This window comes from Mustela lutreola, chromosome 8 (assembly GCF_030435805.1).
Source record: "Mustela lutreola isolate mMusLut2 chromosome 8, mMusLut2.pri, whole genome shotgun sequence".
Taxonomy (NCBI): Eukaryota; Metazoa; Chordata; class Mammalia; order Carnivora; family Mustelidae; genus Mustela; species Mustela lutreola.
In genome coordinates this window covers 27,814,312-27,840,202 of record NC_081297.1, presented here as the reverse complement: position 1 = coordinate 27,840,202, position 25,891 = coordinate 27,814,312, and the positions used below count along the sequence as shown (strand labels likewise).

General features: G+C 39.9%; 1 protein-coding gene across 1 annotated transcript in view; it reads right to left on the bottom strand.

The window, feature by feature from the left end:
• Window positions 1-25,606, bottom strand: part of CCDC3 (coiled-coil domain containing 3) — a 122,081-nt gene extending 96,475 nt beyond the window's left edge. Inside the window, exons 1-2 of the mRNA XM_059184136.1 lie at window positions 25,038-25,606; window positions 22,487-22,661 (exon numbers count right to left, since the gene is read on the bottom strand). Coding sequence (XP_059040119.1) covers window positions 22,487-22,661; window positions 25,038-25,411 — 549 coding nt within the window. The 5' untranslated portion in view covers window positions 25,412-25,606. The remainder of the gene's footprint in view (window positions 1-22,486; window positions 22,662-25,037) is intronic.
• Window positions 25,607-25,891: the final 285 nt, after the last annotated feature.

The window sequence follows — 25,891 nt, the reverse complement described above, 5'->3', positions numbered from 1 at the left end:
TCTCTGCTTGGCTAACTTCACTTAATAGAATCCCTTCCAGTTCCGTCCATGTCGATTCAAATAATGAGTATTCATCATTTCTGATGGTTGAGTAACATCCCATTGTGTATATGGACCACATCTTTATCCATTCATCTGTTGAAGGGCATCTCAACTCCTTCTACAGTTTGGTTGTTATGGGCATTGCTGCTATGAACTTTAGGGTACACATGTCCCTTCTTTTCACGTAAATACCTAGTAGTGCAGTTGCTGGGTCCTAGGGTAGCTCTATTTTTTTTCCAATTTATTTATTTTCAGAAAAACAGTATTCATTATTTTTCCACCACACCCAGTGCTCCATGCAATCCGTGCCCTCTATAATACTCTTAACATCTTGAGGAACTTCCATACTGTTTTCCAAGAGTGACTGCACCAGCTTGCACTTCCACCAACAGTGGAGAGGGTTACTTTTCTCCACATCCTCTCCAACATTTGTTGTTTCCTGTGTTGTTAATCTTTGCCATTCTAACTGGTGTAAGGTGGTATCTCAATGTGGTTTTTATTTGTATTTCCCTGCTGGCTAATGATGATGAACATTTTTTCATGTGTCTGTTAGCCATATGTTTATCTTTTTTAGAGAAGTTTCTGTTCATGTCTCCTGCCCATTTTTTGACTGGGTTATTGTTTTTTTGAGTGTTGAGTCTGAGAAGTTCTTTATAGATCTTGGATATCAGGCCTTTATCTCTTGTGTTTTTTTTTTTTTTAAATCCTCAGTGCCTCACATATGATATGTATTTAATAAGTATGCATCAAATAAAGGTATGAATGAATGAAAGAGACTACCACCCTATGTACTTCAGTTTTGGCTCTTTCTGGCCAAAGAAATGGTCTATTAATGATAGTCTGAGAATAAGTTAAGAGTTTTCACCTAAAAGGTAAGTGAATATTTATCCTTTCTGATAGCTGAGTAATATTCCATTGTATATATGGACCACATCTTCTTTATCCATTCATCTGTTGAAGGGCATCTTGGCTCTTTCCACAGTTTGGCTATTGTGGACATTGCTGCGGTGAACATTGGGGTACAGATGGCCCTTCTTTTCACTACATCTGTATCTACATCTGGTAGTATGTACTACCCAGTAGTGCAATTGCCAGGTCATAGGGTAGCTCTATTTTTAATTTTTCAAGGAATCTCCACACTGTTTTCCAAAGTGGCTGCACCAACTTGCATTTCCACCAACAGTGTAAGAGGGTTCCCCTTTCTCTACATCCTCTCCAACATTTGGTTTTTTTGCCTTGTTAACTTTTGCCATTCTAACTGGTATATGGGACTGGAGGAGATTATGCTGAGCAAAACAAGTCAAGCAGAAAAGTCAATTATCATATGGTTTCACTTACTTGTAGAACATAAGGAATAACATGGTGGTTATTATGAGAAGGAAAGAAGGGATTGGGAATCGGAGGGGAAGATGAACCATGAGAGACTGTGGACTCTGAGAAACAGGGTTTTGGGAGATGCAGATGGGTGAGCCTGGTGGTGGGTATTAAGAAGGGCACGTACTGCATGGAACACTAGGTATTACAAATAAACAATGAATCTTGGAACACTGCATCGAAAACTAATGATGTACTTTATGGCGACTAACAGAACACAATAAAAAATTTTTAAAAAGAGATACGTAAAAAAAAAAGGTAAGTGAGTAACATGACACTACATACCTCAAAAACACTTTGAACACAGTTTATTACAGGTCATCTTACAACATCCAGATCAAGGCCCCTCTCCTCTCTGAACTCTTCCTAGACCCCAAGACCTTACTGATCCCTTCTTTCTCTGACTTTCTAAAGCTTTTATTGTCTTCATCATCAGTCATGTAAATTTGGAGATTAAGTAGCACAACAGTAGGAGGGCCTACCATGTGAGGGAACTGGGCTAGGTCCTGGAAATACAATGAATTAGTAGTTTATGTAGAATTTATACTGTGGATGGGAGACATAGGTATTAAAACAGTATTTGCACTAATGATTACTTAATCATATTTGCAATAAGTACCACAAAGAAAATTGAAGTTGTGCCAATGGCATAATTGGAGGACAAACCCAGACCAGCTGGATAAAGGAAGGAAAGAGAGTACAAAGTGGGTCAGAGATATAACAGTTACTTTACAGGCAGATTTGGGAGTCAAGAGACCACTGAGCAGGAGGGATGAAGATCATAAATAACATTGACTTGAAGTAAGGAGATCATGGTCTCACTTCCAGTTCTGTCACTTGACTTGTCCAGGTTCATGTGATTCAATGGCGTTATTAAGAACAGAAGTAATGTTTAGTGTTTGTAGAACCCTCTAAAGAATAAAACCCCTTCATTTTCTAGAGATGAAATAATTCCAAAGAATATTAAGCATATATTATTATGTCCTAAGCACAAAGATCCATAAAGGTGAATGGCTTTGCCCAAGATTAACATTAGTTAGTAGGTAGTGTCTCAATTAGAAACCTTAACTCCCGAATCCCAGCCCTAGATTCTTTCCAAAGGCATCCAAGGTCATCCACAATGTGATCCAACCATAACTATGCACTTTTCCACTATTCTCAATCCTGGATGCCCAGCTGCTGAAATCACCCCCAGCTCAATGCTTACTCCAGGTCTTCTGAAATTTTGGCCCCCAACGTGAGGTCACATAGTTTTACAGTTCAGACTGAAATGTCCCCCACCCTTGAGCGCTCAACTATCACTTCCTCTTGTACTACTCTCCCATCACTAAGTTGGTCTATAGCAGTGGTTCTCAAAGAGTGAGGATTCTTGGGGAAATCTCAAGATCCTTTCAGTGCATCCAAGAGATCAAACTATTTTCAGTATAATACTGAGAGGTCTTTATCACTGTACTGAGATTTGCACTATTGACACGGAAGCAAAGTTAAGTAAAACTACTGGCACCTGGTACAAATCAAGGCACTAGCGACAAGTTATACTAATAGTTAATTGTATTCTTCAGTGCTATGTTGGCAGAAAAGAAAAGTCACGCTTAATGTTTTTGATGAAGCAGTAAAAATCATTAATTAAATCCTGACCCTTGAACACACATTGTTTAATACTGTGTGTGAAGAAATCAGAAGTATACATAAAGCACCACTGCTGCTTATCAAAGCACAATGGCGATCTCAAGGAAAATGATTACTTTTGCCATTCTAACTGGTATATGGGACTGGGTTCTGAGCTAATCTAGTGGCTTTCTTCCTGAAACACTATTTTCACTTAAAAAATTGCAAACTACACTTACTCAAATTTGAGTATCCAATAGACATTCTCTTTAAAAAGGATAAAGTGTGGGGCGCCTGGGTGGCTCAGTAGGTTAAAGCCTCTGCTTTCGGCTCGGGTCATGATCCCAGGGTCCTGGGATCGAGCCCCACATCAGGCTCTCTGCTCAGCAGGGAGCCTGCTTCCTCCTCGCTCTCTGCCTGCCTCTCTGCCTACTTGTGATCTCTGTCTGTCAAATAAATAAATAAAATATTAAAAAAAAAAAAAAGGATAAAGTGGGACACCTGGATGGCTCAGTGGGTTAAGCCTCTGCTTTCAGCTCAGGTCATGATCTCAGGGTCCTGGGATAAAGCTCTCTGCTCAGCGGGGAGCCTATTTCCCCCTCTCTCTGTCTGCTTGTGATCTCTTTCTTTCTCTGTGTCAAATAAATAAATAAATGAATAAAAATAAAATGGATAAAGTAAGCCTGTCACTTCAAAGAAAAACACTCACAGTATTTGTTGCCAATGACAAAATTCAAGATTTCAAGCAAAATCTGGAATTTTAAGAAACCTGCCTCTGTGTGCTTATTTTCCCAATGCTCTAAGACTTGATGAGATTGATGATGATATTCATAGGATTTTTTAATATTGTGTAACTAAAAGTCTCAACATTTGCAAGATCTGTGTAACTCTGTGAACTAATTTTCCATATAGTCAATTCATTGTGTTACAAAAATCACGCATGGGTCAAAAAAATTCCATTTAAAGTATGAAACAGACTGAAGATGGATTTTCCTGTAGGAATACAAAAAGTTCATTGATAAGGTTTCAGTTTCAGCACTGAAGCTAGCTTTTAGGAGACCCACTTTTTGAGTTCTGATGTGGCATTTTCTTGATTTTATTATTTTCTTGATTAACTGTGGACTCAAACCTTTAAAAACTTTAAAAACTACCGATCCTCTTTCCCATTTCTATTTGCTTTTGATCATGAAGATGGGAGGGGGAAATCAAGTAAATGCTGTTCTTTCCCTTCCTGCAATGTTCTACTCAAGCTTGACCAGATGTTCTTAATGGACCAAATCAAAGATGGACTTCCAGTGCCATTCAAAACAAAATAAGCTGAACACAGCCTATGGCTCCTCCTGATTACCATTAAAATCTCTGCACCAAATACAAAAGGCAACCACCTGAGGACTCTGAAAACTACACAGTTAGAGACAATGAAACCTGAACCAACAGAGGCTGAATCACTTATTCAGAGGCTGAATAAATAACACTTACGCCAGGACAAATCCCTCACTCCTATCCAGAAGACCTAGAAAAGGGGTCCCAGTGTACAAAACAGTACAGACTAAGTCTCTGTATTTCTTCTCTTTTTCTCATGTTTCTTCTAACTCAGCCTCAGGTCTGCATGCTCATCATGATAAAGGGAAGTAGAAATGGGTAACCTGAACAGACTCATTAAAGAAATTTAATGAGTGGTTAAAAACCTTCCAACAACTCCAGGATCAAATAACACACTGGAAAATTCTATCAAACTTATTACGGACCTAATTGTGTCCCTCCAAAATTTGTAACTTGAAGCCCTGATCCCCCAATACCTCGGAATGTGACTCTTTGGAGACAAGGCCTTTAAAGAAGTGAAGGCCATTCAGGTGTGCCCCAATCTCACATGAATGGTATCTTTCTAAGTAGAGGAGATGAGGCTGCCTGAAGAGACACTATGGATGATCACATACAAATAAGATGTGAAGAGGCAGCAAGAGGGCAGCCATCTGCAAATTAAGAAGTGAAGCCTCAAAGAAACCCAACCCTACTGGCACCTTGATCTTGACTTCTTGCCTCCAGAACGGAGAAAAAAAATTATTGTTTAAACCAACAATTGTATGGTATTTTGTCATGGTATCTCTAGCAAACTAGTACACAAATATTTAATAACAACAACAACAATAAACATCAATTCTACACATCTACACAATCTCATCCAAAAAAATCTTAAATCTAAAACCTCATCCAAGAAGAAGGAACAAAACTCATTTTGTGAAGTTAATATTACCCTAATACCCTTTTTTGAGTATAAGAAAACTACAAATATTTCTCATGAACAGAGGTGTAAAAAAAATCCTCAACAAAGTATTAGTTTGTTAATAAAGGAAAACTACATTGATATTCAAGTACAGAAACACATTTATATTCTTAGGATAAGCCCTGCTATTCATATGTTGATGGACTTACTTTCAACTTCAACTCATGGTTAAAGTTCTTATCTAACTAGAAAGAAAAGTGAGCATCCTTAACCTGATAAAAATTATCTACAGAAAAAAACTACAGCTAACATAGGCAGTCCATTCTCACCAACACTATGCAGATCATATGGTAAGTCCTAGCCAATGCAAGAACAAAGTCACACAGACCTGAAAGGAAGAAATAAACTATTTATTGACAAAATGATCATTTACATAGAAAATGCAATCTATAAAAAGCTTTTAGACTAATAAGCGAGATTACCAAGACTGTGAGTGACAAGGTTACTATGAATATATCAATTGTATTTCCATAGACAAGCAACAGACTACAAAAAATGAACCCTAAAAGGAGTACCATTGATTATAACAACAATAAATAATGAATAAATAATGAGGTATAGAGCTAATAAAGTATGTACAGGATCTGTATGCTGCAATTTTAAATATGTAAAAGTACTAAAGAGGAATCATAGGGCTAAAGAATACAATAACTGAACTGAAAATTTCAATAAAGTAGCTCAATACCAGACAAGTACCAGAAAGGTACTTTCTGACAAGTGCCAGAAAGGACTGGTAAGCTTGAATACAGATCAGTGGAAATCATCTAAACAAAGGAACAAAAAGAAAAAAATTAAAAAGAGCAAAGAAAGCTTAAGAGACCATTAAGAAGACTAACTGGAAAAAAAAAAAAAAAAAAAAAGACTAACTGATATGCATTATGGGAGTCCCAAAAGGAGGAGATAAAGGGGCAGAAAGCTTACTCAAAGAAATAATGGCTGAGAATTTCCCATACGTGAAGAAATAGATATCCAGATCCAGGACACCTAACAAATACCAATAAGATAAACCTCAAGAAGCCCCTACCACAACGCATTATTATCAAACTGTCAAAATTTAAAGATAAAGGTAGAATTTTGAAAGCAAGAAGAGAAAGGTGACTTGTGACACTCCCTCGCCAAAAAGACTATCAGGGGATTTTTCAGCAGAAAACTTGCAGGCTAAAAACAAGTGGGTAATATATTCAAAGGACTGAAAAAAAAATGCCAACTAAGAATAACTTTCAAAAATGAGAGGGAGATAAAGGCTTCCTGAGTCAAACAAATGCTTAGAGAATTCACCACATGCCTTACAAAAAAAAATGCTAAACAGAATTTAAGTTGAAATAAAAGACCCTTAACAGAAACCTAAGGGATTAAGTATAAAACACATTAGTTAAGGTATATATATAGACAAAAATAGAATACTACAGTAATATAAAAATGGTAGACAAATTACTCCTACTTCTATAAAAGCTAAAAAGCAGAAGTATTAGAAACAAAAACTAAATTTTGTTAACGACTTTATCAAAGTAATCGTGACATTATGAACACAGCATGTGGGATTAGGATCAAGATGGCAGAAGAGGGGAATCCTGAGCTTACCTCATTCAACAACACACCAAGTCTGCAATTACATATAGGCAAATCTCTCAAAGAATAACCTAAAGACTACCAGAACAACTCTTCCATGCCAAAGATATAAAGATGGCAATGAAAAGGGTAGGAATGGCAGACATAGTCTAGTCAGGACCATACCCCTACCATGGGATCACACAAGCAGAAGGGATTATCACGGGATTGAAGTCCTCCATGAGAAGGGAGGGGCTCAAACTCCATATAGGGCATCCTAGGGACCCACACCAAGATAAGCCACCACAATGTCTGGCTTTCAAAAAAAAAAAAAAGGCGAGGGGGGGGTGGGACTCTTGGGTGGCTGAGTCAATTAAGTATCTGCCTTCAGCTCATGTCATGATCCTAGAGTCCTGGGATGGAGGCTTGCATTGAACTCACTGCTCAGCAGGGAGTCTGCTTCTCCCTCTACCATTCCCCCCTGCTCATAATCAATCTCTCTCTCTCTCTCAAATAAACAAAATATTTACAAAAAAAAAAAAAAATCAGTGGAGCTTAACTCTAGGAGAGAAGGGCTATATTGAACACCATGACTCCACTATTAAAGGGCCCATATATAAACTCACTTGTTCCAAGACCCAGCTGTGAGAAAACAGTTTGATAACCACCTGGACCACACATGAAGGACATTTGTTGACCAATTTTAGGGCATGTGCCAGAAGGGCACGAATCTAAAGGAATTTTATCCAAGAATGTAATTGTTGGCAGGTGCCATTTTTCTTGCTCTCCTTCTGTCTAGCTAGATGGAAATGAGTTCTGACACTTCTCATCTTCCTTGCTAGTGCCATTGGCCCTAGCCCTGCATTCCACTGCAAATATGTCCTACCCAACCCACCCACTCCAGCAGGTACCCATCCAATGCGGCTCCAGCCACACCACACCTGGAAGGTGGCCTTGACAGAATGCCCCTCCCCACACTGAAACCACCTCCTACCAAGCACACATCCCCAGCCAAAATCAGTACCCCCCCCATCAGCTCCTACTGTGTCAGACGTGCCCCCCACTTCAGTTCCTATCCGGCCGGCCACACCCAGCAGGTGGTCTCAGCTGGGACCAGCACCTCTACAAAGTGGCTCCTGTCCCCCCATACCTAGCCAAATGGCCTCAGAACCAGTGCTCCTCCAAAGCAGCTCCTGCCCAGGGAGAGGGAATAAAGCCTTATGGAACAGTGCACACTACAAGTGCAGATAGGACTTTTGGCTAGCTACTCTACTTGTCAACTCTACCTGCAATCATAGCCCACATGTCTCAGCTCAGCCACAAGAGGAGGGTGCATGTACCTACTCAGGGGACACCCCTGGAACACGTGATTCTGGGGACCAGCTGAACTGTACTTCTGGGCTCCATGGGACTCCTTCAAGAAATGTCTTTCATTTCAAGAAATGTCTCCTGTCTCCTTCAGGAAATGTCTTCCTGATCTACCTAATATGCAGAGACAACATATCTACCTGTCTAGCTAACACACAGAGAGCTAGGCACAATGGAGAGAGAGAATTTTCCAAATGAAAGAACAAGAAAAAAAAACCCAGAAAAAGAACTAAATGAAATGGAGATAAACAATGTACCTCTTGGGAATTCAAAGTAATTATCATAAAGATGCTCAACAAACTTAAGAGAAGAATGGATGAACACAAACAGAACTTCAAAAAGAAAATATTTAAAAGCAGTCAGAGCTGAAGAAAACAAATGGAGGGTATTATGCTAAATGAAATAAGTCAATCAGAGAAAAATAGTTATCATAGGATTTTACTCATATGTGGCACATAAGGAATGGTGCAGAGGACAAAAGGGGAAAGGAGGGAAAACTAAATGGGAAGAAATCTGAGAGGGAGAAAAACTATTGGACACTCTTGACTCTAGGAAACAAACTCTAGGTTCTAGAAAGGGAGGTGGGTGGGGGAATGGGGTAACTGGGTGATAGGCATTAAGGACGGCACATGATGTGATGAGCACTGGATGTTATACACAACTAATGAATCATTGAACTTTATATCAAAAATTAGTGACGTACTTTATGTTGGCTAATTGAATTTCAGTCAAAGAGAGGGTACCAGGTGGTGGATATTATAGAGGGCACGGATTGCATGGAGCACTGGGTGTGGTGAAAAAATGATACTGTTATGCTGAAAATAAATAAATGGAAAAAAAAGAGAGAGGATATGACAACAAATGAAAAATCTACTAGAAGGAATAAACAGCATATTCAAGGATACAGAAGAAATGAACAGTGATCTGGAAGAGAAGGTAGTGGAAAAGTTACAAGATGAACATCAAAAAGTAAAACAAATTTTTAAAAATGAGGCTAGTTTAAGGAACCTCTGGGACAACATCAAGGAGATTATCTTTCTCATTATATGGTTCCAGAAAGAGAAGAGGAAGGGGCAGAAAGCTTGTTTAAAGAAATAATAGCTGAGATCTTCCCTAACCTGGTGAAGGAAACAGACATCCAGGTCTGAGAATTGGAGAGCCCCAAACAAGATGAACCTGAAGATGTTCACACCAGGACACATAAAAGTTATAATGTCAAGAGTGAAAGATAAAGGAGAATCTTAAAGGCAGCAACAACAACAATAAAAGCAACTAGTTATGTACAAAGGAACACCCCTAAGACCATGAGCAGATTTTTCAGCTGAAACTTTATATGCCAGAAGGGAGTACAGGGAAGTATAATCTACATGCTAAAAGGGAAGAAAAAAAAAACTATAACCAAGAAGACTCTACCTTGTAAAATATATCATTCAGAAGTGAAAGAAAGGAATTTCCCAGAGAAGCTGAAGCTAAAGGAGTTCATCATCACTGAAGTGGCCTTATAAGAAATGTTAAAGTACTTCTTGAAGCAGAAAAGAGGTCATAAACAAGCTTAAAACTGTGAAAGGAAAAATCTCATTGATAAAAGCAAACATAAAGGTAGGGTATTGACTATTTATAAAACTATTATGAAAATTTAAGGACAAATAGCAAAATCAACTAGATCTATAGTAATTATTTAAGGCATACACAAATTAAAAACTTAATATATGGCATAAATTACATAAAATGTGGGGGATATTAATGTAGTACTCTTAGAATGTGTTAGACCCTATACAACTGACAACTTAAAATAGACTGTTTTGCACAGGATATTTTATATAAACTTCGTGGTGACCACAAACCAAAAACTTTTAATAGATACATAAATAACAAAGAGAAAGAAATCCAAGCATAACAATAAAGTCATCAAAGCACAAGGGAAGAAAGCAACAGAAGAACTATTAAAAACACCATATACGAAAAATAAACTCAAAACGGATTACAGACCTAAATGTGAAATCTGAAACCATAAAATTTCTAGAAGAAAATACAGGCAATAATTTCTCTGACATTGACCACAGAAACATTTTTCTAGATATGTCTCCTCTGGCAAAGGGAAAAAAGCAAAACTAAACCATTGCGACTATATAAACATAAGAAGTTTTTACACAGCAATGGAAACAACAAAACAATATGGCAAGTGAAAGTAGATATTCACAAATGATACATCTCATAAGGGGTTCGTATCCAAAATATATAAAAGAACAACTCAACACCAAAAAAACAAATAGTCCAATTTAAAAATGGGCAAAAGATCTAAATGGACTTTTTTCCAAAGAAGACATACAAATGGCCAACAGACACATGAAAAGATGTTCTACAACACTCATCATCAGCATAATGCAAATTAAAACCACAATGAGGTATCACTTTATACCTGTCAGAATGGCTAAAAATCAAAAAGACAAGAAATGACCAGCATTGGCAAGGATGTGGACAAAAAAGAACCCTGGTACACTGTTAGCAGGACTGCAAATTGATGTAGTCACTGTAGAAAACAGTATGAACAGTTCTCCAAAAATAGAAAATACAGTTACCACATGACCCAGTAATTCAACTACCAGGTATTTACCCAAAGAATACAGAAATGCTAACTCAAAAAGATATATGCACCCCTATGTTACTCCAGCACTATTTATAACAAGATATGGAAACAACCCAAGTGTCCATTCACAGGTTAACAGAAAATGACGGGTATATAGACACAATGGAATATTACTCAGCCATAACAAGGAGATCTTGCCATTAACAACAACATGGATGGATTTAGAAGATATGATTAGTGAAATCAATTAGTCAGAAAAATACCATATGATTTCATTCATATGTGAAATTTAAGAAAACAAGCAAACAAAAATTAAAAAACAAAATGTCTGTTTTTTTAATTTTATTTATTTGAGAGAGAGTGAAAGCAAGCACATGAAAGAGAGCGAGAAAGACAGAACAAGCAGGGAGAGATGCAAAGGGAGAGGGAGAAGCAGACACCCACCCCAACCCATACCCCCACTGAGCAGGGAACCTGAGGTGGAGCTCGATTCCAGGACTCTGGGATCACAACCTGAACCGAAGGCAGATGCTTAACCAACTGAGTCATTCTATGTACCCCAAAACAGACTCTTAAATACATAGAACAAACTGGTTGTTGCCAAAGAGGAGAGTGAGGGACTAGGTGAAATAGATAAAGAGAATTAAAGGTGCACCTATCATGACAAGCACTGAGAAGTATAGAGAATTACTGACCAAATATAACATCATATGTTAGTTCTATTTTTTAAAAAACTAAAGTACTACCAAAAAAAATCCCATAAATCAACAAAATAAAAGTACATAGCTACCAATGATTACTTTAAATATAAATTGTCTAAATGCCCCAATCAAAAAACATATGGTAACAATAGATTTAAAAAAATAAAAGACTCTATATGCTGCCTCCAAGAGACTCACTTCAAACCTAAAGATACATATAGACTGAAACTGAAGGGATGGAAAAAGATATTCCATGCAAATGAAAAGTTAAAAAAACAACCTGGGGTAACAATACTTACTAGATGAAATAGACTTGAAACAAAGACGGTCACAAGAGACAAAGAAATGCATTGCATAACAAAATCAATCCAACAAAAGGACATAACAATAATAAATACCTATGCACCTAACATAGAAGCATTTGAATAGATCAAGTAAATAGTAACAGACATAAAAGAAATTGACAGTAATACATTAAGAGTGCAACTTTAACACTCCACTTATGGCATTGGTACATTATCTAGACAAGAAATCAATAAGGAAATGGTGGATTTAAATGACACATTAGACCAGATGGGCTGAACAGACATATATGGAACAATTCATTGAACTGCAAAATACACCTTCTCTTCAAGTGCACATGGAACATTCTCCAGGATACATTACAAGTTGGGCTACAAAACAAGTATCAATAAATTTAAAAGGACTAAATTTATATCAAACATCTTTTCTTATTTTTATTTTTTCAGCGTAGCAGTATTCATTATTTTTGCATCACACCCAGTGCTCCATGCAATCCGTGCCCTCTCCAATGGGTATTGAACCCACCACCTGGTTCCCCCAACCTCCCCGCCCCTTCAAAACCCTTAGATTGTTTTTCAGAGTCCATAGTCTCTCATGGTGCACCTCCCCTTCCAATTTCCCTCAACTCCCTTCTCCTCTCCATCTCCCCTTGTCCTCCATGCTATTTGTTATGTTCTACAAATAAGTGAAACCATATGAAAATTGACTCTCTCTGCTTGACTTATTTCACTCAGCATAATCTCTTCGAGTCCCATCCATGCTGATACAAAAGTTGGGTATTCGTCCTTTCTGATGGAGGCATAATACTCCATAGTGTGTATGGACCACATCTTCCTTATCCATTGTCCGTTGAAGGGCATCTTGATTCTTTCCACAGTTTGGTGACCGTGGCCATTGCTGCTATAAACATTGGGGTACAGATGGCCCTTCTTTTCACTACATCTGTATCTTTGGGGTAAATACTCACTAGTGCAATGGCAGGGTCATAGGGAAGTTCTATTTTTAATTTCTTGAGGAATCTCCACACTGTTCTCCAAAGAAGGTGCACCAACTTGCATTCCCACCAACAGTATAAGAGGGTTCCCCTTTCTCCACATCCCCTCCAACACATGTTGTTTCCTATCCTGCTAATTTTGGCCATTCTAACTGGTGTAAGGTGGTATCTCAATGTGGTTTTAATTTAAATCTCCCTGATGGCTAGTGATGATGAACATTTTTTTGTGTGTCTGATAGCCATTTGTACGTCTTCAAATATCTTTTCTGACCACAAAAGATATAAAACTAGAAATTACAAGGAAAAAAACTCAAAAAATTACAAACACATAGAGGCTAAACAACATGCTACGAATCCAATAGGGAAATCAAAAAATACCTTGAGACAAATGAAAATAGAAACGCTGTGTTCAAAAATCTGAGACATAGCAAAGGCAGTTCTAAGGGGATGTTTATAGTGATGCAGGCCTATGTCAAAACATAACAAAAACCTCAAACAATCTAAATTTACACCTACAGCAACTAGACAAAGAAGAACAAAGCCCAAATTTAGAAGATGGGAGAAAATAAAGATCAGAGGAGCAATAAATAATATAGAGATTAAAATTACTATAGAAAAGATCAATCTAAGAATGGGTTTCTGAAAAGATAAAACTGATAAACCTTTAACCAAGACATCAAGGAAAAAAAAAAAAGAACTCACACTGATAAATGAAAAAGAAGTTACAATTAACATCATAGAAGTACAAGGGATAAGACAGGACTACCAACAATTATATACCAACAAATTGTAAAACCTAGGAGAAACAGATGAATTCCTAAAAACATATAAACTTCCAGGACTGAATCAGGAAGAAATGTAAATTCTGAATGCACTATTAGCAACAAAACTGAATCAATAATCAAAAATTCCCAAAATTCCAGGAGCAGACAATTTCACAGGTGAATTTTAGTGAACATTTAAAGTAAAGTTAATACCTATCCTTCTCAAACTATTCACACAAATTAGAGCAACGTTTCCAAATTCATTCCACAAAGCCAGCATTACTCTGTTATCAAAGCCAAAAACACTACAAAAAAAAATTATAGGTTAATATTCCTGATGAGCAGCAATGTAAAAATCTTCAACCAAATATTAACAAAACCCAGTTCAAAACTTTATTAGAAGAACCATTCACCACAAACAATTGGCATTTATTCCAGGAATGATCCAACATCCACAGAAACCAGCATGATAATTTATGATAAAGAATCTCAACAAAGTGAGTACAGAAGGAACATACCTCAACATAATAAAAACCATATATGAAAACATCAGGTAAGCTGAAAACTCATCCTTACAATCAGGAACAAGACAAGATTATGTCCATTCCCATCACTTTAATTCAACATAGTACTGGAAGTCCTCACCAGAGAAATTAGACAAGAAAGAAAAGGCATCCAGATTGGAAAGGAAGAAGTAAAATGGTCTCTATGTGCAAATGATAGGACAATATATATAGGAAATGCTAATATACAAAATTTATATATATAGACATCTGTTCCATTTCTATACACTGATAATGAATTATCAGAAAGAGAAATTAAGAAAACAATCCCACTGACAATTGCATCAAAAATAATAAAACATTGGGACACCTGGGTGGCTCAGTAGGTTAAAGCCTCTGCCTTCGGCTCAGGTCATGATCCCAGGGTTCTGGGATTAAGCCCTGCATCGCACTCTCTGCTCAGCGGTGAGCCTGCTTCTCCCCATCTCTCTCTGCCTGCCTCTCTGACTACTTGTGATCTCTGTCAAATAAATAAATAAAATCTTTTTTAAAAAAGTAATAATAATAAAATACCTAAGAATAAATTTAACCAAGAAGATGAAACATCTGTACTATGAAAATTATAAAGCACTAATGAAATAAGTTGAAGACACAAATGTTAAGATATACCATGCTCATGGATTGGAAGAATTAGTATTGTTAAAATATCCATACTACCCAAAGCAATTTACACGTTCAGTGTAATCCCTATCAAAATGCCAACAGCAAGAATATGCTATAGGGAAAAAACAGTCTCTTCAATAGTGTTGGAAAAAGTGAACGGATACATGAAGAATGAAACTGGACCACTTCCTTACACCACATAAAAACATAAACTCTAAATGGATTAAAAACTCTAAGTGCAAGACCTGAAACTAAAAAACCCCTAAAAGAAAACATAAGCAGTAAACTCTTAAACGTCGGTCTGAGCAGAATTTTTGTGTAAGTCTCCTCGGGCAAAAACAAAAAAAGCAGAAATAAAAAATTGAGATTGCATCAAACTAAAGCCTTTTGCACAGTGAAGGAAACCATTAACAAATAAAGAGGCAACCTACTGAATGAAAGCAGATATTTGCAAAGGATATATTCAATAATAGGTTAATAGCCAAAACATACAAAGAACTCGCAGAACACCAAAAACCAATTGGATTTTAAAATGGGCAGAGGACAGCAAAGGAAACAATCAACAAAACTAAAATAAAGCCTGTAGAATGGGAGAACATATTCACAAATGACAGGTAAAGGGCTAGTATCCAAAAATATATAAAGAACTTATCAAACTCAATACCCAAAAAACTAAGAAAATCCAGTGAAGAAATAGGCAGAAGACATAAACAGACACTTCCCCAAGGAAGACATACAAATTGCTGACACATGAAAAAACACTCAAATCACTCAGCATCAGGGAAATCCAAATCAGAACTACAAGGAGATACCACTTCCTACCAGTCAGAAGGGCTAAAATTCACCACTCAGGAAACAACAAATGTTGGCAAGGATGTGGAGAAAGGGAAATCCTCTTACACTTCTGGGGGGAATGCAAGGTGGTACAGCCACTCTGGAAAACAGTATGGAGGTTCCTTAAGATGTTAAAAATAGAGCTACCCTACCACCCAGCAATTACACTACTAGAGATTTATCCAAAGGATACAAAAACAGTGATCCAAAGGGGCACACGCATCCCAGTGTTTATAGCAGCAAAGTCCACAATAGCCAAAAAACAGAAATAGCCCAAATGTCCACTGACCAATGAACGAATAAAGATGTGGTGTATATATGTATGCAATGGAATTTTACTCAGCCATCAAAAATAACGAAATCTTGCCATTTGCAACGTTGTGGATGGAACAAGAGGGTATTATGCTAAGCAAAAGAGTCAGAAAGACTGACCATGAAAAGGCTGAAAGACGGACCAGACAAAGGCATACCATGTGATTTCACTCATGAGGAATTTAAAAGACAAAGCAAATGAACAAAGAGCAAGGGAAGGAAAAATAAAATAAGACAAAAACAGAGGGAGGCAAATCCCAAGAGACTGCGAACTACAGGAAACAAACTGAGGGTTGCTGGAAGGGAGGTCGGTGGGAGAATGGAGTAATTGGGAAGATGGGCATTAAGGAGGGCACTTGACATAATGAACCCTGAGTGTTAAATGCAACTGATCGATCACCACATTCTACCCCTGAAACCAATAATATGCTATATGTTAACTAAATTGAATTTAAATTTTTTAAAAAATGGGCAGAGGACCTGACTAGACACTTTTCCAGGGGCACAGAGAGGGCCAACACACACACTAAAAGATGCTCAACATCACTAATCATCAAGGACATGTAATCCAAAAGCATGATGAATTATCACCTCACACATGTTAGGACAGCTATAATCCAAAACCTAGAAGATACCACGTGTTGGCAAGGATGTGGAGAAGAGGTAGGTCCCTCAAACAGTGTTGGTGCAAATGTAAACTGATACAGCTGCTATGGAAAAACAGTATATGGACCTTCCTTAAAAAACTAAAAATAGAACTACCAAATGACCCAGCAATCCCACTTCTGGGTAGAAACCCAAACTGGATGATATCAGTACCTTGAAGGTTTAGTTGCATTCCCATGTTCAGTGAAGCATTTTTCACAAGAGCCAAGATAGGGAAACAACCTACATGTTCACTGACAGATGAAGGGATAAAGAAACTGCGGTATATATATATGCACAAAGATTACTTAGCCTTCGTAAAGGAGATCCTGCCATTTCCAACAATGGATGAAGGATGGACCTTGAGTGCATTATATAACGTGAAATAAGTTAGAGTAAGATAATTGCCATATGAGTTTTTTTAAGATTTTATTTATTTGACAGAGTGAGAGATCACAAGTAGGCAGAGAGGCAGGCAGAGAGAGAGGGGGAAGCAGGCTCCCTACTGAGCAGAGAGCCCCATGCAGGGCTCCATCCCAGGACCCTGGGATCATGACTTGAGCCGAAGGCAGAGGCTTAACCCAATGAGCCACCCAGGTGCCCCATGAGCTCATTTTTTAAATTTTCTTATTTTTTTATTATGTTACATTAATCACCATACAGTACATCATTAGTTTCTGATGTAATATTCCGTGATTCATTGTTAGTGTATAACACCCAGCACTCCGTGCAACACATGCCCTCCTTAATATCCACCCAAAGATACAGATGTAGTGAAAAGAAGGGCCACATGCGTCCAATGTTCACAGCAGAAATGTCCACAATAGCCAAACTGTGGAAAGAGTGGAGATGCCCTTCAATAGACAAATGCATAAAGAAGACGTGGTCCATATACACAATGAAATATGACTCAGCCATCAGAAGGGATGAATACCCAACTTTTGTATATGAGCTCATTTATATGTAGAATCTAAGAACAAACCAAGTACACACACACACACACGGAAATACTACCACACACCTATTAGAAAGTCTATTTTTTCTGACCATAACAAGTGCTGATGAGGATGCAGAACTGGAGCTTACATACATTGCTAATGCAAATGCAAAACATTACTTCAATTCCCAGAACAGTTGTACAGGTTCTTAGGAGTTAGACATACACTATTATATGACCCAGCAAACCCGTCCTAGGTATTTACAGAAGACACACTCAAATTTATGTGCATACAAAAACCTGTACATGTGTCTTTAGGGAAGGTCTAGTAGCCTAAATTCATAAACTTAAATCTCTCTCAGCTGGTGACTGGGTAAATCAAACCAAGGTACATCCCTACAATGGAATATCCCACAAATAAAAATAAAGTGAACTACCAATAAACACAAATAAATTTCAAATGTATTATCCTAAGTAAAAGCATCCAAACTAAAAAAAAAAAAAAGCAACATACTATATGATTCCATTCATTAGACACTCTGGAAAATGCACTACTAGTGTTGGAGAACATATCAGTGGTCCCCCTGAGAAGGCAAAAAGGGGAGAAGGGAGGTTCTTACAGTGATGGTACTTTTCCACACTGTGGTTGTAGTTGTGATTATACAACAATGTGCATTCATCAAAACTCTTAACAGCATATGTAAGAGAGTGATTTTTACTGTATATGGATTTTTATTATTAATGTAGAAAATGAGACAGAAAGAAGAGGCTTCTTCTGCTTCCTTAGACATCAGCTATCTCTGGATTGGAGACAGGATTCATTTAACAACCATTTAAGACCCATTTTAAAAAATGCACCAAATATAAACAGTCAGCAAAATAGACATCCCTGTCCTTGGGTGGTTCAGTCAACTTGACAGTATCTGAAGAGTAGGAAAACAGAGACCAAGTGGTGTGAATACCATGGCTGCCATCCTTAAATACAACAGAACCCTGCCCCTCCACTGTTCTACTCCCTTCACCTGAAGCTTTTTATGTATTAAACCGTCCACAGCAAACTTCATCAAAGAGTTGTCTACCCTCATTCATGCCCACCACCCAACTCCCTCAATATTATGGAAACTGTCCTCATTTAAGTCACCAAAGAGAGGTTACTCCTCAGTCATCATTTTACTTGACTTCTCAACAGCTTTTGACTCTGATAATCACTCATCCTTCTAGAAACACTGTGTACCCTAGACTCTCCTACTATTTTCCTTCTCAAGCAGTATTAGCATTCCACAAGGCTCAGTCCTACCCTGGGGCCTACGCTCTGCTCTCCCTATGTGCTCTCTCTTGAAAATCTCATTCACTTCCAGTCTCAACTGACATCCAATTATTGTTAAGTCCCAAAGGTCTATCTTCCACTTAGAGCTCTTCTCAAAGCTCCAAACTTAGAGATGCAACCACTATTCAAGATCTCACTTGGCACCAAATGGCTCAGATGACTCAAAAACACCTCAACTCCATGTTCAGCATCTGACATACAAATTCCTCTCGCAAACCTTTCCTATTCACATTTCTCAGTGTCGGTCCTGTCATGAAGTTCACATGACAGAAAGCTAGAAGTTATCGTTGACCATCCTCCACCTCCTTTGCAACCAAATCATCAAGAATACCTACTTATTTCCTAAATAACTTCCAAATTTTTCCACTTTATCCTTACTGCCTCTACCTAGTCCATCAACTATCTTGTAGCTTTGTAACTACTACCTGTTCATGTCACTTTGATTCCTTCCAACCCAGTTGGTTTTTCAAAATGCAAATTTGACCCCCATCACCACTGCCTTTCACAACATAAAAGGTTTCCCATTAAAGTTAGAACAAAATGCAAATCCTCACTAGGTCTGGCACCACTTCCAGTTCTTGTCCCATCCTTCTCACTCACTCCCTTTTCTCCATCCAAGTAGCTTTCTTTCATTCCCTCAAAGGCACCATGCACTCTGCCACCACAGGGACTTTGCACAGACTGTCTTTCTTTGGACTGCACTCATCTCTCCTTGATCCCAGGGGTAGCTAGGACACCTCTTCACCCATCAGCTCTTAAATCAGTATCAGTTCAACAGAGAAGGCTTTCTTTACTCTGAAGTCCAGGTCAGATTCCCCAATTTCTTTTTCTTGGAGCATAGGTTTCCATTTAAAATTAACCAATAATTAGCAGGATGTTCTGATTCTGTCCATCAACACTAGGACTATAAGTTTCAGGAGACCAGGGACTTTGTATTTTTGCCATTGCTACTGCTCCCCTATCTGCCAAGAGTTGAATTTCCTCAATTAGTTAAGCTTCACTATTCCAGTCCATAAAAAGAAGAGAATAACACCTTCTTGCTGGTGGTGGAAGGTTTTCAACATTGAAAAAACTAGCATCCAGTACAGTAGCTGCTGTATAGTGGACACACAATATAGGCTAAAGATTAGACACTTGCAGTCCTACCAAATGAGGTATGTATAATATCCTACATGTCCATACTCTTTGGAATAACATACTGGAAACCTATTAACAGAGGACTTGATTAAATATATTGCGACATATGCACACAACAGAACATACTACACACTACACAGCCTGTAAGGCAACTTTATCTGTATTGATGTAGAAAAATCTTCAAGATCTACTTGTGAATAAAAGCAACATATAGCCAAGTGTGCATAGTGGGCTGCCATTTGTGTCAAAGACTACAGTAAATAATACAAGTTTGAATTATCTTTTGGGTGAAAATGCTCTAACATTTATAAGAAACAAGTAACAGTAGCTACTGGTTGGAAGAGGAGGAGGGAGAGAAACCTCACTACCATTTTTTTTTGTATTTATAGTAAGATTTTATTTAATAAATTATTTTAGGCAAGGTGAAAGTGACTGTGACTATTTAGACTTTTAATAGGTAAATGAGCTAGTAATTTTTAAATTAATTTTTTATCAAAGTAAGCCATGCATTTAGTATGTTTATGAAGCTTAATAATAATAATGTTGTAAGACTTATAATGAAAACTAGCAGACCTTTACTTTGACCTCTTATTCTTTACTTTAAGTCCTGCTTCCAAGGGCAATGACTTTCCGTTCTTTTAGATATTTCTCTTGGTATTGCCACCATATTTCTAAGTAACACAATTATAATTTTAGTTCCTGATTCTTCAGTTTTAGAAATTATAAATTGAGTTTCTCTTATGAAGGGGAGTATTTAGCCCTCTTAAACCCTTTTGCCCCCAGCACACATTCTCCTCCTCTTTGTCACGGGTTTTGGTGAAAAAAATCAGATGATTTTCAATGGGGGCAGGAATAGTCATTCTTAAACACTATTTATTGAAAGATTATAATAACCTACGTTAAGGAGCATGAAGGCCTAATACTACCGTTGAGACCGAATGATACACAGAACATAAAGAAACAAGCTGCTTCCTAGACTTCAAAGGAATGTAGCAATAGCATAAAGACATGTGCCCACAGAAGGAAAGCAGACCTAGACACTCTCCTGGAGAGGGAACTGGCAGGTCTTATAGTCCCTTACCTAGGTGACCCCACCACTTTTTTAAAATTTTTTATTTTTTATAAACATATTTTTATCCCCAGGGGTACAGGTCTGTGAATCACCAGGTTTACACACTTCACAGCACTACCATTTTAACACTTCTAGATCTGGGGACCCATGTGAGCCTCTTAACATGTGCAAACTAGTTCATCAATCCATCAAGATAGTCCTTGTCCTGGGACGCCTGGGTGGCTCAGTTGGTTGGGCGGCTGCCTTCAGCTCAGGTCATGATCCCAGCGTCCTGGGATCGAGTCCCACATCGGGCTCCTTGCTCGGCGGGGAGCCTGCTTCTCCCTCTGCCTCTGCCTGCCACTCTGTCTGCCTGTGCTTGCTCTCGCTTCTCTATGACAAATGAATAAATAAAATCTTAAAAAAAAAAAAAAAAAGATAGTCCTTGTCCTATTAGATACTTAAAACCGCACATCAGAATGCTCCCAACCATCTGTCACACTGCCCTAAAAACATCTCAGATGGGAGACTGGGTCTGGCTACTTCCTCTACAGTCCCAGTCCTACGATCATCCCAGCTCAAGTATAGCAAGGCCGTTTGGGAAAGGGACAGTCTTTAAAATCTCCCAGCTTTGGCATCGGTCTCAGATGGGCAGATCCCTTTTATATTTTCAGATTATCTTAACTCTTACATTCCAGCCCGCTTTGGCCACCCTGTACCTCTGAAGTCTTCATAACTAGAGTTAACGATCGTGGACGTGTTAGCTAAGACAACCATTTCCTTGAGGACTTTCTCTTCAGCCTTAGAAGAGTCCCTAGATTATGCCATCAATAAGAGTAATGATATAATAGTCATAACGGCTCTCAGGTACTGAGTACTTTGTCAGTCACTAGGTTAAAGGCTTTAACATTTTCATTTTTTTACTTTTTTTCTTTAAACAAAGTTAAGTCATATTGCATCAACTCTATGATGTAGATTGTTTCCATTTTACAGGAGAGGAAACTGAGGCTGTGTGCCAAATTTCATTCCATCTGTTCTCTCACTTTATGAGGAATCCCAAACAACTAGTCAAGCCTCAGGAATCCAGTTTATGAACAGTGTTCTTTTTCTTTTTTTTTTTTTTTTTAAAGATTTTATTTTTATTTGTCAGAGAGAGAAACGGAGAGCGAGCATAGGCAGACAGAGTGGTAGGCAGAGACAGAGGGAGAAGCAGGCTCCCTGCCTAGCAAGGAGCCCGATGTGGGACTCGATCCCAGGATGCTGGGATCATGACCTGAGCCGAAGGCAGCTGCTTAACCAACTGAGCCACCCAGGTGCCCCAACAGTGTTCTTTTTTTTAACTTTTTTTTTTTTTTTTTTTTTTTAACCGCAGGGTAACAGGAGGGATAATACTCTTTGGTCTGGGCTTCTGGACGAGTACACTTGACTCCTTTGGTCATAATATTCAGACAACATGTAGCTAGTCTGTTACTTTGCTGTGACACAGGGAACAGCCAATTCTTACCCTATTGTCTTCCTGGATCTCCCAGTCGCTAGAAAAAGCTGCCAGTTGCTGCCCCTGAGAACAGTTCGAAAACTGGAAAAGACTGGAAAACATCCTTCGGTTCTCTTGAGTGTCCGGAAAGATAGCATCTTGGAAATTGACTCCGTGAGGCAAGAGATTATAATTCTCATCCATCCTAATGGGGAAAAAAAGAAAAATCTCAACTCTAGACTGGACAGCCATAGGGCATACCAGCTTTCATCAAGAGTTGTAAAGACTGGCAATCTCGCCATTACACTAGTTCTCACGTGGCTCTCATTTGAGGACTTACCATTTCTAAATGTTTCTCTGCCTCACATTACAGGAGGTAAAATCCTTAAGGTCTTCCCAAAGGGGAGTTTGGGTGAAGGGTTGTGGGGGTGGGGGAGTGCATATAGATTTGTCTACTTGTAGATCTCCCAAGTGGCGTTCTTTCTCACCGAGTGTTCCTCGTTTTTTGACCAAAGGAAAGCCAGTTCTAATGACCCAGGTTCGAATCCTGCCATTGCTACTGCTCTTCTGTCAAGAGTTGAATTTCCTCGATTAGCTAAGCTTCACTATTCCAGTCTGTAAAAAGAGAATAACACCTTCTTGCTGGTGGTGGAAGGACTGCACTAGATCAAGTAGCTGGTATAGAGTGAGTACAGTAGAGAGCTTAACATTTTTATAGAGCTTAGAGTAAACTGTGTGTTGGAAAGAGAAAGAAATCCCATAGAGGAAGAGGAGGTCGAAGTTACCCTTCAGTACTAAGAAGGGATGGAGGCCTCGCCAAGGAGCCTCCACTGCTACTTTCCCCTGTGACACTGCCCAGAATCTGTTCTCATCTCACTGGGTCCCAGAATAACAGGGGAGGAATGATTTGTATGCGGCTGTTAACGCACTTCAGGGCAACACAGCCCTGTGAAATGGAAATCTGTCAGACTACCAGTTGACTCTATTTCTGCCCCTAACTTTTTGTAAATATGTCAGAGGGAAAGATGAAAGAGCTGGCTGACCACCACACAGCCACCGGACAAAGCTCTTTCATGATAAAAATCAGGGAAAAAATCATGTCTGCTCAAGTTCTCCAGCTCTTTTTTTTCTTTGGAAAAGAAAGTTTCAGTGATTAATAGTTTTATAGCTGAGGTCTCAGTGTCCTTCCTAAAGAAACACATGAAAAAGCGGAGTTAAGTTTCTTTGCATCAAGGATACTATCTCACTCCTTGCTGACTTTATTTAGAAACTATACTTCCTCAGCAATTAAAGAAAAAAAAAAAAACTTAATCTCACTAAACCACTCAAGCCAACACGAAGCACGCCACGTATTCTAAACTTAGAGGTTCTGGCTTCAATACGGGAAACATGTGTTGCCATGAGCTTATGAACACCCCCCGGGTGCATCTTACTTTTTTTTTTTCTTTCTCAGCAGGATATGAAGTCTCAAGAACTAAAAATTGAGTCTGCAGACTGGGGTCACAGTCATTCCAACTGTCCTTGCTGCCACTTCACAGACTGGGAAAACTGGAACCATTACCAGTCTCAACTGTGGATTAATTCCCTCACTAGTTTAATACGGAGTTTACATACTAGTTCAAGGCTTCGCTCAGCTGTCCTATATCACCCTGATTCAACTGGAGACAGCCAATGCATTCAGGGTTCCACCTGTTCTCCATTTCAAACTGCAAACCCATTGACTGAATTCTTATACACGTGAATTCCGTCTTGACTGCAGGCCAACTTTCATGGAACTTAACAAGATTCCAGGAGCCTCCGGTCAGAGCACCGCCTGCCTGTTTCACCTATACTCTTCAAAGCACTCTGAACCAGACACCCCTCCAGAAGGCCCCCACAGAAACCTTTGCTATTGTGCAAAGCCCAGAGCTGAGGTCAGATGGTGGTGGATAGTCAAACAAAGGAACAGCTGGGCTGCATTCCACACCATGCCCATCTTGGCATTTCAGCAGGTGGGGGAAAGAGGGACTATTCCTTCCACATCTAACCTGCACCAGGTGTTCTGCGTAACTGTGCGCTAGTCTCAACTGAGATGGTTCCTCACATTATGGAAGTGAGGATAGGGAGGTTCTTCAAAAGACAATTTTCTCAAAAAAAAAAAAAAAAAAAAAATCGCAAGAGGAGCAGAGCCAGAATTCCAACGAGTCTGATTTCAAAGTTTGGGGTTTTTTTGCCCCCTCCTCACCATCCCAAGCTACTCCCAGGGAATCCAATTAAAAGTATACATTTAAAGGAGAAGAGTCAAATGGATTTTTGGAAACCACCTTGGGCTTTTGCCTGAAACAATCTTCTACGCTTTAAGCACAGAAATCAAACCTCGTTTTGTTTGTTTTTAACAGCCTTAGCCAAATGCACCCAGGACCTTTGTCAGACGTCCCGCGGAGCAGGAGAGAAAAAAGAGGAGGGAAAAGGAGCCCATGGCGTATTCCCGAGCCCAAGGCACGGACGGGATTCCCTGTTGTTCCGGCTCCAGATAACGGTGCCCTCGGGAGGTCATGAAATAGCTGGAAGAGGAGGTGTGGGCGGGAGGTGCCGCGCTCACCTGAGGAAGAAGAAATAGGAGTAGTCCTGGACCACGGTGTGGGAGTGACATGAGAAGTAGCCCAGGCCGGTGAGGTTGAGTCTGGAGCCTGCGGGCACCTCGAGCATGCTGCCCCACGCCTGGTCGCAAAGCATCTCAATCTCGGCCGAGTAGAAGAGCCCCGCGTCGCTGGCCTCGTACTGCCACGGCAGGTAGTTGTACAGGCCGTGCACCTCCTGGTGCAGCGCCAGCACCTTGGCGTACACGATGATCTCGGCCAGCTCCGCGCGGCAGCCCTCGCTCAGGGGTCTCCACTCGGAGGGCAGCTGGCAGCCGCGGGCGGCCCCGAGCCGGCCGGCCAGGCAGAGCGCCGCGAGCAGCAGCAGGCGCAGCATGCCGGCGGCGGGAGCTGGCGGCTGGCGCTGCCGGGTTCGGCGCTGCGCCCTAGGCGCACTAGCCTGGGCGCATGGCAGGGACGCCGGGGACTGGCAGGACAGAGCGGGGTGGCGCGGCCGCGGCGAACAGGAGGCGTCGGGGAGCCCGGAGCGCCCGCCCCGGCCGACAGCGCCGCCCCGCCGGCGGGCGAAGGGCAGCCCTGAGCGCTGCGCTCGGAGCCGCTCTCTCCGCAGCCGAGCTTACCGCGCCCGGCCCTCGCCCGCGACGCTTTAAAGGGTCTCGGGGCCGGCGAGATGCCCGCCTCCTGCCCAGCCCCCCGCGACGGGGCGTGGGAGGCGGCGGGAGAGGGCGGGGAGGCGGCCGGGGCGGGCGTGGGCCGCGGGCCAGGGACGCTCGGGAGTCGCGGAGTGCGGTGTCCATACCCCCAGGCCCAGCGCGGAGTCGGGGGAGTGCGGAGCCTGCGCGGGAAGGTCACTTGC